Source organism: Portunus trituberculatus, chromosome 37 (assembly GCF_017591435.1).
Source record: "Portunus trituberculatus isolate SZX2019 chromosome 37, ASM1759143v1, whole genome shotgun sequence".
Classification (NCBI taxonomy): domain Eukaryota; kingdom Metazoa; phylum Arthropoda; class Malacostraca; order Decapoda; family Portunidae; genus Portunus; species Portunus trituberculatus.
Genome location: NC_059291.1, coordinates 2,829,187 through 2,846,240, shown reverse-complemented (window position 1 = coordinate 2,846,240; position 17,054 = coordinate 2,829,187). Strand labels below are relative to the sequence as shown.

The 17,054-nt window shown below is 40.1% G+C and overlaps 2 protein-coding genes and 1 pseudogene across 3 annotated transcripts; all 3 read right to left on the bottom strand.

Moving 5' to 3' along the window:
* Nucleotides 1–3,605: 3,605 nt before the first annotated feature.
* Nucleotides 3,606–5,819, bottom strand: LOC123513889. 2 transcript variants are annotated; one of them, XM_045271349.1, is made up of 3 exons: nt 5,452–5,819; nt 4,670–4,833; nt 3,606–4,552 (listed from the first exon to the last, which is right to left on the bottom strand). In XM_045271349.1, exons 2-3 carry the CDS (start codon nt 4,757–4,759, stop codon nt 3,632–3,634), a joined length of 1,011 nt encoding a protein of 336 aa, XP_045127284.1. In that variant the 5' UTR covers nt 4,760–4,833; nt 5,452–5,819; the 3' UTR covers nt 3,606–3,631. The 2 variants fall into 2 exon arrangements, with proteins under 2 accessions (XP_045127284.1, XP_045127283.1); XM_045271348.1 differs by having other exon boundaries at nt 4,670–4,926; nt 5,452–5,818.
* A 6,780-nt stretch (nt 5,820–12,599) lies between these two features.
* Nucleotides 12,600–13,364, bottom strand: LOC123513892 (U-scoloptoxin(01)-Cw1a-like). Its single transcript, XM_045271357.1, has 2 exons — nt 13,204–13,364; nt 12,600–13,099 (listed from the first exon to the last, which is right to left on the bottom strand). The coding sequence occupies exons 1-2, from the start codon at nt 13,220–13,222 to the stop codon at nt 12,699–12,701; spliced, it is 420 nt and encodes a 139-aa protein (XP_045127292.1). The 5' UTR covers nt 13,223–13,364; the 3' UTR covers nt 12,600–12,698.
* Nucleotides 13,365–15,678: 2,314 nt separating this feature from the next.
* On the bottom strand, nt 15,679–16,108 carry LOC123513893 (annotated as a pseudogene).
* Between the last annotated feature and the right edge of the window lie 946 nt (nt 16,109–17,054).

The window sequence follows — 17,054 nt, the reverse complement described above, 5'->3', positions numbered from 1 at the left end:
AACAAAAATGCATTTATGTAAGATAAGTCGTAGAGTGATGTACATTTGTTGCAAGAAGGACAGTCCCGCAGTGAGTCACTGCCTGTTTGTCTGTCTGAGATGAGTAGAGAAAGATATCAGTGCCAATATTTTTTTTTTTTTTTTTTTTTTTTTTTTTTTTATTCAGATGATTATATTTATTACTATTATTATTATTATTATTATTATTATTATTATAGTAATTATCATCTCATAATATTTTTTTAGGTTCAGAAACAAAGAAGAAAACTGATCCACTTAAAATAATATATAAGTACATACATACAAAAATTTTATTGAAACCAACTACCACACCAAAACAAAACTTATGTTCTATATCTTATTGCCATTCCAAAATAAACTATATGAGGAAAAGACTTATATCTGTCACCTTCCAGTGTGTGGTGAGGCCTGAGACTCTTACCCTCAAGGTGGCAGCAGTTCTGATGGAGTCTTTTCATAATTGCAACTTTGTGATCAGAATTTTTTTCTCCAGAAAGTTGGTTTCATAAACATTTTTTGCTTGATTTTCCCAATGTATGTGAGCTTTTTCCCTAGTTACATTCTTTGATTTATTATTTAAGATACTGGCAAATTTTACTAAGCTCTAATGTTGTGTGTTCTTAAAAGTTTCAACTTGAATTTTGTTGAAATTTGCAAGGAAAGCAGTCATATATCATGGGCACTGATATTTTGTATGTTTATTTTATTTTGTGTGTGTGTGTGTGCGCATAATGGACAAGATTTTTCTCCTCTTTTTAAAACTGTGTGCCATAATTACCCAAGTATGTAAATCAGTAATAGCTACATTATAATTTTGGCACAATATCTTTTAATGCAAGTTGTTCTTTATGAACTAAATGCACTGGCAGCAAGACAAGGGAGGCTGATCACATGGGTCACCTTCTGAACACATCTAGATCTTTTTTAACAAAAATTAGCACCTTCCTCCAGTCATGGTGAAATAAGCCATCCATTCTATCACACTTCCACAACCTCTGATTCAATTTCTTTATCTGAGGTACATAATTACACGACAACTTTTATGTTATTCATCAATCTTTCTCTACATAATTCCTAACATTCTTGTGCATTTCCTTCTATGTGTGGAATGTGCAGGCAGCAGTGAGGGTGTTAAGCTGCAGTAAATTCCTAAGGAAAGTTACGTAAAAGAGCAGACATGATCATGTGAGGAGGGTTCAAACAGATGGTCTTGAGCACCTCTCCTGTAAGTCCTACCGAGCTAGCTTTTCTCTGGTGGTGAGTCTGAATTCTGGCAGAATTCATAGAAACCCTTCAGTCACAGTGGTATTTGTTTAGTGTTCTTACATTATCTTAAAGGCTTGTGCCTATGGGTGCACTACAATGTGTGTAAAGAAATGGAGGAAAGAGACATAAAGGGGTCAAATTTAAAGGGGATGGAAGGTAAGGAAAGAGCCCATGGTAAATTTCTGGAGAAGATTGGTGGATTATTTTTCCCTCTCTCTCTCTCTCTCTCTCTCTCTCTCTCTCTCTCTCTCTCTCTCTCTCTCTCTCTCTCTCTCTCTCTCTCTCTCCTAAATGCTTTGGATAAGTATCCGTTATTCGTTCAAATTATGAATTGACAATTGAGAGTGAAAGAAAAACAGGATCAGTTGTAAACTACATGTGGGAGAAAAGGATAAACATTATGATGGATCCTTCCCTATCAAATAGATACAAAGTAGATAAATACCTGTCTAAGTATAGATAAAGACATTGGTAGATTTATACCGAGGCAAGAGTGAAGGATACACTATGTATATATATATATATATATATATATATATATATATATATATATATATATATATATATATATATATATATATATATATATATATATATATATATATATATATATATATATATATATATATATATATATATATATATATATATATATATATATATATATATATATATATATATATATATATATATATATATATATATATATATATATATATATATATATATATATATATATATATATATATATATATATATATATATATATATATATATATATATATATATATATATATATATATATATATATATATATATATATATATATATATATATATATATATATATATATATATATATATATATATATATATATATATATATATATATATATATATATATATATATATATATATATATATATATATATATATATATATATATATATATATATATATATATATATATATATATATATATATATATATATATATATATATATATATATATATATATATATATATATATATATATATATATATATATATATATATATATATATATATATATATATATATATATATATATATATATATATATATATATATATATATATATATATATATATATATATATATATATATATATATATATATATATATATATATATATATATATATATATATATATATATATATATATATATATATATATATATATATATATATATATATATATATATATATATATATATATATATATATATATATATATATATATATATATATATATATATATATATATATATATATATATATATATATATATATATATATATATATATATATATATATATATATATATATATATATATATATATATATATATATATATATATATATATATATATATATATATATATATATATATATATATATATATATATATATATATATATATATATATATATATATATATATATATATATATATATATATATATATATATATATATATATATATATATATATATATATATATATATATATATATATATATATATATATATATATATATATATATATATATATATATATATATATATATATATATATATATATATATATATATATATATATATATATATATATATATATATATATATATATATATATATATATATATATATATATATATATATATATATATATATATATATATATATATATATATATATATATATATATATATATATATATATATATATATATATATATATATATATATATATATATATATATATATATATAAAGGAAACCGTTTCTTTAGACTCCTTGTCGACTTCGCGGACCAAGCATTCCCTATGCATTGTTTTATAAACTCTCTGTGGGGATGAAATAGAATTCTCAATCAAACCTTAATGGACTATTTTGATAGTGAATTTTAATGCTATAATTGGCCATTCCACTTACCCATGCCCCCTCCTCCCACCCACCCACCCACACACACACACACACACCCGGTAGCTCAGTGGTTAGAACGCTGGTTTCACAAGCCAGAGGACCGGGGTTCGATTCCCCGGCCGGGTGGAGATATTTGGGTGTGTCTCCTTTCACGTGTAGCCCCTGTTCACCTAGCAGTGAGTAGGTACGGGATGTAAATCGAGGAGTTGTGACCTTGTTGTCCCGGTGTGTGGTGTGTGCCTGGTCTCAGGCCTATCCGAAGATCGGAAATAATGAGCTCTGAGCTCGTTCCGTAGGGTAACGTCTGGCTGTCTCGTCAGAGACTGCAGCAGATCAAACAGTGAAACACACACTATACATTTCTTGCCGGTCTTATTTACGTCAGTTTGCTGTTTGGGCGGTGGTAGTGGTAGCAGTAACAAAGGAGATGTGGTTAACAGCAGTGGGGGTGACGGCAGCAGTGACTGCGCTGTTGAGTGCCGGATCACCCTTTTTGACATACACATGATCGAAGTCAGAGGCCACCAATACATATCCATGCGAGGCCATGAAGGCGTGGTCAAAGGTCTTCTTTTCATCCTCGACTACAATTACTCTCACTGAGACTTGGGAGGAGGCAAGCAAGGTGTGAAGGATGGCATTCTCGGTTCCTTGGACATCGAGTGAAAGGAGGTCGACGGTGGTGATATTGAGAACGAGGAGGTAAGAGAGGAGAGGAAAGCACTGCACCTTGGAATACCATGAGTCTGTCATAAGGTCCAGGGACTCCTTGTTCGGGAAGTCTACACCCATCTCATGCGTCTGTCCTCGGAACGCCCACCAGAAGTCCTCATGCGTGGCTCCTTTCAAAACTCTCCGCGAAACCAGGATTGTTCTCCTAGGAAAGCTCTCCTTTGAGAGACATGTGTTGGAGGTCCAGGCTCGGCGGTGCTTTGAAACTAACATTTTGTAGCTCTCTTCGTCAGGTTCCACCAGCAGTCCTGTCCAGCCGAGGCGCCGCTCCAGCCAAAGTGTGTTGGATAAGTATTCACCGTCTAACGCTCCGGCCTCCACGAAGAAGCCTCCACGCTGCTTCCCAAACAGCCTCAGTAATTGTTCATGTATCCAAGGCCAGCTGAAGTCACGACTGCCTATCTGTCGCATTGGACCCGAGAAGTTATAAGGCAGAGAGGATGGTGGCGCAAGGAAGTTTTGTTTGAGGATCAGCAGAACTTGAGAGTCATCTGCCTCTAAAGGACCCTCCAGCCGTGCCCACACCTCCTGTTCTCTGGACTGAAGGAATCTCCTTCCCGAAGGCGATACCTAAAGGAGATGGGAGAATTCAAGGTAATAATGCTAATCGAAGTACCATTACCTGGTGATACTGTGGCACATAAAGCAGAACGCAGTTTTGAATATAGAATAGTCACACAATCTTACTTTTGCCTCCAACATGAGCAATGGAACACACGAGAGTAGCACCACCAGTAGCAGGAGGCACAACACCCTGACGAGAATGTGGTGCTTCATCGTCACCGGACACAACACTCCGTGTCCTCACACAAGAGCTTGGCCTGCTTCTTGGTCATGGTGATGACGCCTCGCTTTGGGTGAGTTGATCATATTTGTATTGTTTTGACCTTTTTTCTTTATTTTCTTAGTGTTAAGGCTATATTAATTTTTACTTTACTTTCGGTCTGAAATTTAATGATATGTTATTTTCGTCTGTATTTCAGGATTTACCATTATATATATATATATATATATATATATATATATATATATATATATATATATATATATATATATATATATATATATATATATATATCAAGCTATATATATATATATATATATATATATATATATATATATATATATATATATATATATATATATATATATATATATATATATATATATATATATATATATATATATATATATATAATATCATGGGATAACATTTTGCCTTAAGAATGTATGATATTTAGTTCCACATCATAAACTTGTCTCCATTCGTTACACTTTTGCTTTGAAATACGGATAAGTTTGTCACTAACTCTGTTTAATATTGAAACATTATTCAGTGCTTGATTTAGTCACTCGCAATCCTAGAGAGAGAGAGAGAGAGAGAGAGAGAGAGAGAGAGAGAGAGAGAGAGAATTACAGAATTACACTTCTTAGATTTTTAAAATTATTTAACAACTCGATATACATACATCTTTTCCATGGTTGGTTGCACGACGTCACAGTAGTGAAATGTTCCTGCCTTCTCGTGTTCCTTTCCGTGGCTCTATCAGAGAAAAGCGAGAAGGCGACGATGAAAGTAACGTACGTATCTACAGATACATATATACGCCAGCTGGTGAGTCGAGCAGGAAATGACGTGGACGATATAACCTGTCTCACCAGGAATTTGACTCACCTTTCCTTGATAGTAACTTCCTCTTCAGCAGCATCAAGGATCAGAACTTGTGTCCTTTGCTGCAGGCGAGATTTTTTTTTATTTTTTTTTATTCATTTCATTAATTACTAAATACGTGAATTCAAGTTGAATTTACTCTGACCTTTGTTCATTTGCTTTCTCTACCACTATTTGTGAAGTAAGTGTCGTGATTTTTTTTTTCTAGTTTCACATTATATACAATTTTTTTTTTTTTTTCATCGGATTTGCTCTTATTCTACTTTACGCTCTAATGTTTTCTCAGTAAATGTATGAGCATAATTTGTCAGTTTCAGGACACACAAGATTGTTTTTCACCAATTGTTAAATATGACAAATTCAAATTCATTTTTACTCTTCTCATTGGCTTGGTCTCTCTCTCTCTCTCTCTCTCTCTCTCTCTCTCTCTCTCTCTCTCTCTCTCTCTCTCTCTCTGATGATATGGTTCCTACTAATAATAGCCAGGAAATTCAGAAGCCATGAGTGAAGAAGCTAGGTTGGTTTAGGCACGCAAGAGAGAGAGAGAGAGAGAGAGAGAGAGAGAGAGAGAGAGAGAGAGAGAGAGAGAGAGAGAGAGAGAGAGAGAGAGAGAGAGAGGTAGATAGAATTACGATCCATGTAGAGATAAGAATACAACCTCCTGTAGGCTTTTCTTCCCCCAGCCTCCTTTCTCCAGCCTTTCTTGTACCTATCTTTGGTCCTTCCCTTCCTCTTACTTATCCTACCCCTTCCTCTCCCTTAATACTTCCCTTCCTTTCCCTTTCTATTTTTCCAGCTCTTCTTTCTTTCTTTTTTTTTTTTTTTGTGCGTTCATCTTCGCAAGTACTACTCTTTTCCCATCTTGGTCTTGCTTTTGTCCATCTTTATTTCTCGTTCTTCTCTCTCTCTCTCTCTCTCTCTCTCTCTCTCTCTCTCTCTCTCTCTCTCTCTCTCTCTCTCTCTCTCTCTCTCTCTCTCTCTCTCTCTCTCTCTCTCTCTCTCTCTCTCTCTCTCTTTTTTCGTTATTCTTCCTTACCACCTTCTCTTATCTCCCATCTGCCAGCTCCATTCCCTCTTCTTTATGTTAATCTCTTCCTCTAACATGTTTTTTTTTTTTTCACCTGCACTTTGCTTTTATCCTCTTTGCTTCCCGTTCTTCCTCATTATCCTTCCTCGTCACCCTCCCTTATCTACCGGCATCAATTTATACTACTGGTCTCTGTCATTTACGACGTGGGATGCCCTTGTGGTCTGTGTCTCTCGTTACCTGCTGTGTGGCAGTCAAGGTGTTTGCAGTATTGTGTTTTGTGTCGATCAGAATGTCTGTCTGAAATTGCTGTGGACAGATATCGGTTTGATATAGTTTATTATTATTTTATTTATTTATTTATTTATTTGCTTTTCTCTCTCTCTCTCTCTCTCTCTCTCTCTCTCTCTCTCTCTCTCTCTCTCTCTCTCTCTCTCTCTCTCTCTCTCTCTCTCTCTCTCTCTCTCTCTCTCACACACACACACACACACACACACACACACACACACACACACACACACACACACACACACACACACACACCGCTTAGTGTAGTGGTTAGCACGCTCGACTCACAATCGAGAGGGTCCGGGTTCGAGTCCCGAAAAGCGGCGAGGAAAATGGACAAGCCTCTTAATGTATGGCCCCTGTTCACCAAGCAGTAAATAGGTACGGGATGTAACTCGAGGGGTTGTGGCCTCGCTTTCCCGGTGTGTGGAGTGTGTGTTGTGGTCTCAGTCCTACCCGAAGATCGGTCTATGAGCTCTGAGCTCGCTTCGTAATGAGGAAGACTGGCTGGGTGACCAGCAGGCGAAGTGGTGAATTACACACACACACACACACACACACACACACACACACACACACACACACACACACACACTTCTTTGGATATGTAAGTACACTGAGCGAGAATGAACAAAGGTACTCTGTAAGTTTGGGGACCAATTGTCTTGAGTCTCACTTGGTTTGGGGACCAGTTGTTTTGTGATCAACAGTCTTGGGTCTCAACTGATTTGGTGAGCAACTGTCGAGAGTTACAATTGACTTGTGGACCAGATGACCTGTGTACCGATCGCTTAGGGACCAATTGACTGTAAACCGCTTAGTTAACTCTCCGTAGCTGAAGGCGGATCAAACGCTGCAACACTGACAGGTGAAGCAGAAACAGGCAAGAAGTGTAGGAATGAAAAGAGGGAAAAAGGTGAGCCGCTGGTCCACTGTTGACATTAGTGGAGGCTCAAGGGAGAAAGAGCCGGTGCCTGCAGCCTGAATCACACTAAGTGTTATTTTGCCTCATTTCTCTTCAAAGACTTACATTTTCATAAACTAAAACATGAAGGAACAAATGAAGAAAAAATCCACACAGAAAAAAATCAAGAACACCTCCGGCCTCTTCAGGAGCCTTAAGAAGCTCAAGAGCCTGCTGTGTTGCTGTTGGGGCGGCGCCCGGCAGCGGGCTGAAGAGGAGGAGGAGTCCCTGCCGGTGAGGTGCGGGCACTCCTTTGAGAGTGAGTCGCTGCAGGGCTCGTCAGGAGAAGGTAGCGGCGGTGCGTCGTGTCCCGGGACCACTAAGGAACAAGCGCCCTGGAGCGCCACTACTGCTACCCCCCCCTCTATCACCGAAGCCACAGCGTGTCCCACGCAACCGCAAGGAGTCGCGCTGGGGCACCGGGGCACAGGCGCCCTGCAGCGCCACTATTGCTGCGCTCCCTCAGCCTCCCAAGCCACAGCGCGTCCCGCGCAACCGCAAGGAGTCGCGCCGTGCCAATCAGTGCCAGCGTGAGGAGGAGTCTGATAGACTGCCAGTGAGGTGCGGGCACTTCTGTGAAAGCGAGTCGCCACAGGGCTCGTCGAGGGAAGGCAGCGGTGGTACGTCGTATGCCGCGATTACCAAGGCAAAGGCGCCCAGCAGCACCACTACTGCTGCCCCCCATCAGCCTCCCAAGCCACAACGCGCCCCACGCAACCACAAACAGTCGGGCCGGCGTGAGGGGGGGCGTGACATAGTGCGTGAGTCCTGGTGTGAGAGCACGGTGAGGGTGGCGGTGCCGGTGCCACCAGGCATCACCCGCCGCCTGCAGGCCGTGGAGGAGGAGAGGCTGCACAGGGCACAGGCGCGGCACCAGGAGAGGAAGAGGGTGGTGGTGAAGGTGGAGGTGCCGCCCGCCATGCGGCGCCGCGTGGTGAGTGGCGGAGGCGAGGCGCTGAGGCAGCTGGCCCAGGCACATCCCGCCGTCAAGGTGACTGTGCCGCCCCACAGTGATACTCGCACCGCCAGTGTCACCATTAGGGGACCGCGCCATGAGGCGGCACTGGCGGCAGACAGTGTTAGGGCGTCTGTGAAGGCTGTGGGCCAGCGCCAGTGCCAGCACCAGTGTCGGCGGCACAAGCAGGGCAAGCAGTGAGGAGGCACAGTGTTGGGCGGGATAGGGTGGGTCAGTGAGCGTTCACTGACTCACTTACTCACTGACTCCCCCTTATCCCACCCAACACTGGCCCACCCCACCCATCATTGATGTTGTCATTGTTACTGACGCGGGTGTCAGGCTGTTTACACACGCAACCTGTGGACTGTATGCCAACACCCTTACACCCACATCACTAATAATGACAACAGCAACAACATCAACAACTTATCCACCCAGAACACAACACACAACACTCACCAACCCAGAACACAACACACAACACTCACCAACCCAGAACACAACACACAACACTCACCAACCCAGAACACAACACACAACACTCACCAACCCAGAACACAATATATATATATATATATATATATATATATATATATATATATATATATATATATATATATATATATATATATATATATATATATATATATATATATATATATATATATATATATATATATATATATATATATATATATATATATATATATATATATATATATATATATATATATATATATATATATATATATATATATATATATATATATATATATATATATATATATATATATATATATATATATATATATATATATATATATATATATGATTCAAGAGTTAACCAGTACTCTCAATCATTCATCCCTTTCTCTTGTCTTGAAACCTCCCTCTTAAATGAGTTCAGGTCACAGGAAGGTGGAAATACACAAACAGGCAGGGAGTTCCAGAGTGTGCCAGAGAAAGGTATGAATGAGTGAGAGTACTGGTTAATTCTTACATTATCATCATTATTATTATCACTATTAACATTATTATTGTTATTATTATTATTATTATTATTATTATTATTATTATTATTATTATTATTATTATTATTATTATTATTATTATTATTATTATTATTATTATTATTATTATTATTAGTAGTAGTAGTAGTAGTAGTAGTAGTAGTAGTATTGTCATCATTAGTATTATTGTTATTATCATTATTATTATATTTGTGTAATGCAAAAGGATGACTGGCTTACTTCAATAAGAGTCTAAAAGTTCATCATTTTGACTCATTTCCTCAGAACTAACAATGTATCCATCAGCTGCCTTTAATGGATATACTTCTCTGTTTTTTGTTCTCTATGCTTGAGCGAATGCATTAGTGGTGAGTGTTGGCTTGGCATTCTACTTCTATTGGCTGCCTCTAAGCACAGACAAGACTATAGCTTTCCTGGATCATGCACAGGTTACAAGAGCGAGAGTCAAGAAGGAGGAGGAGGAGGAGGAGGAGGAGGAGGAGGAGGAGGAGGAGAGAAAGGGAGTTTGTTTTACTATACGAAAACGAGAGAGAGAGAGAGAGAGAGAGAGAGAGAGAGAGAGAGAGAGAGAGAGAGAGAGAGAGAGAGAGAGCTCTCACAGACACACGCACAGATAGATAGATACATAGTTTTATTGCCCACAACAACATACATTAACTTAAGATTAAAATAAGTTTGGGTCGAGATCATAATCTTGAATTACTTAAATAAAAAAATGTTTAACTTTGTCACCAAAGAGAAAAAATACACTAAGGTAATACATAACCAGAAAAAAAGGAACAATGTAAACATATCCACCAAAGATATAAAACACATTATTAAACATAAAAAATATGGTCTATCATGTGCATAGGATAGTTTGAGATTGACTGATCCTGAGAACACAAATTCAGACTTGAATTTATAATGGAGCATACAGTTACGCTATCAAATGTGCCGTAGAATAAATCATTAAGTCCGATTAAAGCGTATGCGTCACGGATATGCTGTAAAAAGGGACACTCTTCTATGGCATGATGTCTGCACCATTCCGCACACACACACACACACACACACACACACACACACACACACACACACACACACACACACACCGTGTAGTGTAGTGTTTAGCACGCTCGACTCACAATCGAGAGGCCGCGGGTTCGAATCCCGGGAAGCGGCGAGGGCAATCCTCTTAAAGTGTAGCTCCCTGTTCACCAAGCAGTAAATAGGTACGGTATATAACTCGAGGGATTGTGGCCTCGCTTTCCCGGTGTGTGGAGTGTGTTGTGGTCTCAGTCCTACCCGAAGATCGGTCTATGAGCTCTGAGCTCGCTCTGTAATGGGAAAGACTGGCTGGGTGACCAGCAGACGACCATGGTGATGGTGGTGAATAACACACACTTCTTTGGTTATGTAAGTACACTGACTCACTGAGCGAGAATGAACAAACGTTCTCTGTAAGTTGTCTTGAATCTCACTTGGTTTGGGGACCAGTTGTCTTGGTGAGTGATGAACTGTCTTGGGTCTCAACTAACTTAGTGAGGAACTGTCTAGAGTCATAATTGACTTGTGGACCAGATGACCTGAGTACCAATCGCTTAGGGAGCAGTTGATCTGCATCCGCTCAGAGCTCATAGACCGATCTTCGGGTAGGACTTAGACCGCACCACATTCCACACACCGGGAAAGCGAGGCCACAATCCCTCGAATTGCATCCCGTACCTGTTTACTGCTAGGTGAACAGGGGCTACACTTTAAGAGACTCGCCCATTTACCTCGCCACTCCCGAGACTCGAGCCCGGCCATTCTCAGTGTGTGTGTGTGTGTGTGTGTGTGTGTGTGTGTGTGTGTGTGTGTGTGTGTGTGTGTGTGTGTGTGTGTGTGTGTGTGTGTGTGTGTGTGTGTGTGTGTGTGTGTGTGTGTGTGTGTGTAATTCACCTCCTCCTCCTCGGTCGCCTGCTGGTCACCCAGCCAGTCTTCCCCATTACGGAGCGAGAGAGAGAGAGAGAGAGAGAGAGAGAGAGAGAGAGAGAGAGTGTGTGTGTGTGTGTGTGTGTAATTAAGAGTCAGCTGGCGTGTCCTGGCTCTCTTAATGTTTCACTGTGAATGAAAAAAAAGAAAAAGAGAAGAAAGACAAGATGCTTTCTGACTCAGCTCACGCGAACATGAATAAGGATGGTGGGATGCGGACTTGTTTAGGACTAAGTAGATGGAAGGGAAGACCGTCATTAGTAAGGCAGGAAAGAGGGAAGGAGCGATGGAAGGAGAGAAGGGAAGGGTAAAACTGTTAAAGGAAACTGAAAAAAAAGAGGACGAGAAGAATGAAATAATGAACAAAAGCAAAGGAAAGTATTGGTGTGGAAAAGACAAAAAGAAAAGGATGGATAAAGAAAGAGAACTTAATGAAGCAGAAAACTGACTGAAGAAAGGAAGAATGAAACATGTAGAGAGATAGAGAATGAAAGGAGAGAAAGGAATGGGGATAGAGATGGAGGAGGAAAGAAATGAAAAGGATACCAAGATAGGAAAACTGAAAGAACGAAAGGGTAGAGAGAAAGAAACCCACACGAGAAAAGAAAGAGGGAAAAGAAAAGTACGAAAAGAAAAAGGAGTAAGAAAAAGGAAAAAAAAAAAAGCAAAACTGGGGGATAGGATGACTAATGGAGGATGTCTGAGAAAAAAAGCCACAGTGTCACGGTTAAGTTAGAAGTTTATTGTATCACCTTATCTCTAGGACGGTAACACGAACACACGCTGCTGAGAGAGAGAGAAGACAACACCTTGAATGAACCTACTCGAGGAAATTGATATCCCTGCGACCGAAGTACTCATTAGTGGAGCGTGCGACAGCGGCCAGGGAGCAGGGCAGGGCGTCTTCAGGGGCGGCGCATACTAACCGCTCCTGGTCGAAGATGGTACCTTCCCCGCAGAAGAAGGAGAAGTGGCGCGTTACAATCTCGTCGAAGATAATGTAGGGCAAACACACGTGGAAGACGGCGCAGTTGTTAGCCTCGTCTGCGTAGTAACCGTAGGGCAAGTCAGCGCAATCGAACCCCGTGTGGATCTCGCCGCCCAGGATGAGAGAGGCATTTGACGGGAGACTGTAGAGCGTAGGTGAGGAGTCTCGTCGAGGGCGTGGGTGCGGGATACTAGGCAGGGCAACGGCCATCCCCACAGCCGCCACCAGGACTGCTGTTATGGGAGACAAGATGGTAATTTGTGAGGGTTTGTGTCCTTTTACGTGTGTGTGTGTGTGTGTGTGTGTGTGTGTGTGTGTGTGTGTGTGTAGCACTCACCGAACACGACGGTCTTCATGGCAGCGGACAGACGGTGACGGGTGAAGGAGAAGACGGAGAACGAAAAAGATCGGCTGGTCTGCGAGTCACTGCTTTATATAGGTGGCCGGGGCAGGGTGGTGGTGGTGGTGGCGGTGGTTGTGGCGGTAGTGGTGGTGGTCAGGTATACCACCTCTCTCCGTCCTCACCCATCACCACCCACTGTATAGGAGTCAAGGTGAAGGAGAGAGATAAAAAATAAGGACGGTGGGGGAGGTGGTGAGAGGAGATAAAGAGAGGATAAAAGCGGTGGGAAGGACAGGTGTTTAAGAGGCGGAGGACAAAGGAAAGGCGATGGAAGAAATTGAAAGAACAGAAAGAAAAAAAAAATGAAAGAAGGAAGGAGAGAGAGAGAGAGAGAGAGAGAGAGAGAGAGAGAGAGAGAGAGAGAGAGAGAGAGAGAGGAGAAAGTTACATTACATGACGGATTACTGGTTATTGTTGTGTTGTGGGAGTTACAGAGACGCTCAAGATAAGTGAAGAGAATATAGACGAAGGAAAGACGAAAGAAAATGGATGGGCAAAAATTACAATGATGGGCTTGACTCTCTCTCTCTCTCTCTCTCTCTCTCTCTCTCTCTCTCTCTCTCTCTCTCTCTCTCTCTCTCTCTCTCTCTCTCTCTCTCTCTCTCTCTCTCTCTCTCTCTCTCTCTCTCTCTCTCTCTCTCTCTCTCTCTCTCTCTCTCTCTCTCTCTCTCTCTCTCTCTCTCTCTAAGATGTATGGAGGTCATTATTACTGTGAATGCCATAAGAAGTTAATTATTATTCTCTCTCTCTCTCTCTCTCTCTCTCTCTCTCTCTCTCTCTCTCTCTCTCTCTCTCTCTCTCTCTCATTTTAATTTATGTAGCTATCCTATTATTTTCATGTATTAACTTCCCCTTCCGTTTTCTCCTCCTTTCTTTCACTATACACTCCTTTCTTTCCCCATTATGCCACCCTAATCTCTTCTCCTCCTCTCCCCCCCTTTTCTTTCTTTTCTCTTTCTCTTCCTTTCCCTCTGCGTGTTTTTCCACTCCATCAGCCATCAACCAGATCTAAGGAAGGACACATTACAACTTGCCACACCATTCCTTCACGAACCTGTCTGCCGCTGCCTTCCATCTTAGAGAATGCCTTTTTTTTTTTTTTTTTTTTACCTACGGAACTGAATGTTGAATGGGGATTGGTATGTCTATTTTCTCCGTCTTCTTCTTCTTCTTCTTCTTCGTCTTCGTCTTCGTCTTCGTCTTCGTCTTCGTCTTTTTCTTCTTCTTCTTCATCGTCTGTTTTGTCTGTCATGAAGCTACGGGTCTACTGACTTGTTGTATTGATAATGTATATATCAATCTGAATGTATTTCCTAATAACAATAAAACTTTACTTGTTTAGCTACTTATACTAACTACTACTACTACTACTACTACTACTACTACTGCTGCTGCTGCTGCTGCTGCTGCTGCTGCTGCTGCTGCTACTGCTGCTGCTCCCACTACTCTATCATCTTAACGTTCGCCTCTCCCCTTCAGGAGCAAAGGCGGGTCCTGTGAGTCTCCCGGCGAGAGGAAGAATGGTGGGGTCGTTTCCTCACGCTCTCCAGCCCCAGGGGTGAGTGTTATCACCTGAATAATTCATGACGGGATGCCCGGTGATAAAGGGCGTGGTAGTTGCCGCCCTGACACGCCCTGCACGCTTCTCCTTCTACTCCCTACATAAACCCTTCTTACTCTCCTCTCCCTCAACCCTTTCTACTCTCTCCCTTTGCTTACCTCTCACTCTCACTCTTCCACATCACCGCATCCTATCACATCACAACTTTCCTCACCTGCCTTCCCGCCTACCTGCCATACTTCCCGAGTTCTTATCACTGGAATGAGGAAGGGAAGGGAAGAGAAGTGAAGACGAGACGCTACAATACAAAAAAACTAGTATGTGATCTGACCTTAAAGGAATGGAACGAAAAAAAGAGATTCATTTTGTCCATGATTTCTCCTGATGGTAACGTCCTTTTGTGAGGAGAGCAAAAGCCACGGGTGAGTATGCTGATGCTGCTAGGATAGGCATGAAGGACACCCGAGAGTGGAGGACGGACGTGGAATAAAGTAAGGGACTCGTCGAGGAAGAGAAAGCGGAGGAAGGAGAGTTAGGATGGACGGGATGGCTGAAGGAAAGGGATGAGGCAGGTGGAATGTAGGACATGGAGACACAGGATATGAAGGCTGACAAAGTTTATTTATCCATTTATTTACTCTTGCATTTTTATCTTATAAGTGTTTGTATGTTTTATGTTTTATTTTTGGCCAGCTGCACTTTTATTTAGAGGAATGTCTAGTCGAGGATGAACAAGGCACGTGCAGGTTCCGTTACACACACACACACACACACACACACACACACACACACTTAGATATTAGTCACACAAGCTTAATTCCATAACACTCATGTTTTTCTTCGTTTATCTACTCTAGGAAGTCTTTGTCGGTGTGGCCCGAAGTACTCATTAAGGTACTGACTGGCGACGCTGCAGGGAAGGGTCTTGCTTGGGACGTCACAAACAATTAAGACACTCCTGGTCAAAGACGGTGCATGCCTTCACCACAGAAGAAGGAAAAATGGCGAGTGATAACCTCAATGAAGTTGATGTACGGCAGACACACGTGGAAGATGGCGCAGCCGTTGGCCTCGTCGGCGTAATAACCGTAGGGCAGCTCAGCGCAGTCAAACACTCTCTGGATATCGCCCAGTACGCGAGAAGTGTTGGATGAAAAGTCGAAAAAGCCTGGGAAACTGTCTCTGCGCTTCCTGACTACCGAGAGACTTGTTGCCAAGCCTACCACACCTGGCGGGTAAAGTAAGTAAGGTAAGCTTTCCATGTCCGTTCTTTTATCATCGCTCTGTTTCTCCATGTCTCCTTGCCTCACAGACACACAACTCTATTTACTTCTTATTGGCCCTCAAGCACTAGTGCTCTTTCACACACACACACACACACACACACACACACACACACACACACACACACACACACACACACACACACACACACACACACACACACACACACACACACACATGAAGAAAATAATGGGACAAGCTCAGCAATTAACAAAGGGTGTTCATGTTTTTTTTTTTTATCCTAATAGTATTTGATATATCTTTATTCCAACATAATGGCAGGATACAGAGGTTAACATTCTTAGAAAAAAATAATGATAATGATTCAAGTTTTAAGAAAAATCACCCAAATTGGCCACAATGCTCTAAGTGTTTATGAGTGCGCTCGAGCAGTGATCCCGATTCGATCTTCCTTATCTACGCTTTGTAGGGAAAGATCGTCCAGCACTGGGTAGAGCCACTGTAGACGCCGTCACTCACTGCACTGGTTGACAGAGTGGCTGTCACGTTCACACATTTTAGGTGAAGAACACAGGAATACAGAGTAACCTTCACGCAGAGCATGGAATCTAAAGGCCACCTTGCCTATCAAAAGCAGTAGAGAGGTGCATTGCCAAGCTTAGTAACATCACGTTAAGGTCTTTCATAAAGGTAAACATGACAATTTACGTGGATAGTTTGGTGTCTCGGTTAATGAATATTGTTATCTTCTACTGTTCACAACTGATTCGTTAATCTAAATGTTGCATCATGGTGCGGGAATAAGCGACACACACACACACACACACACACACACACACACACACACACACACACACACATATATATATATATATATATATATATATATATATATATATATATATATATATATATATATATATATATATATATATAAAAAAACAGGGCGTCTATAGCGTACACGATACAGGAGAGAAGA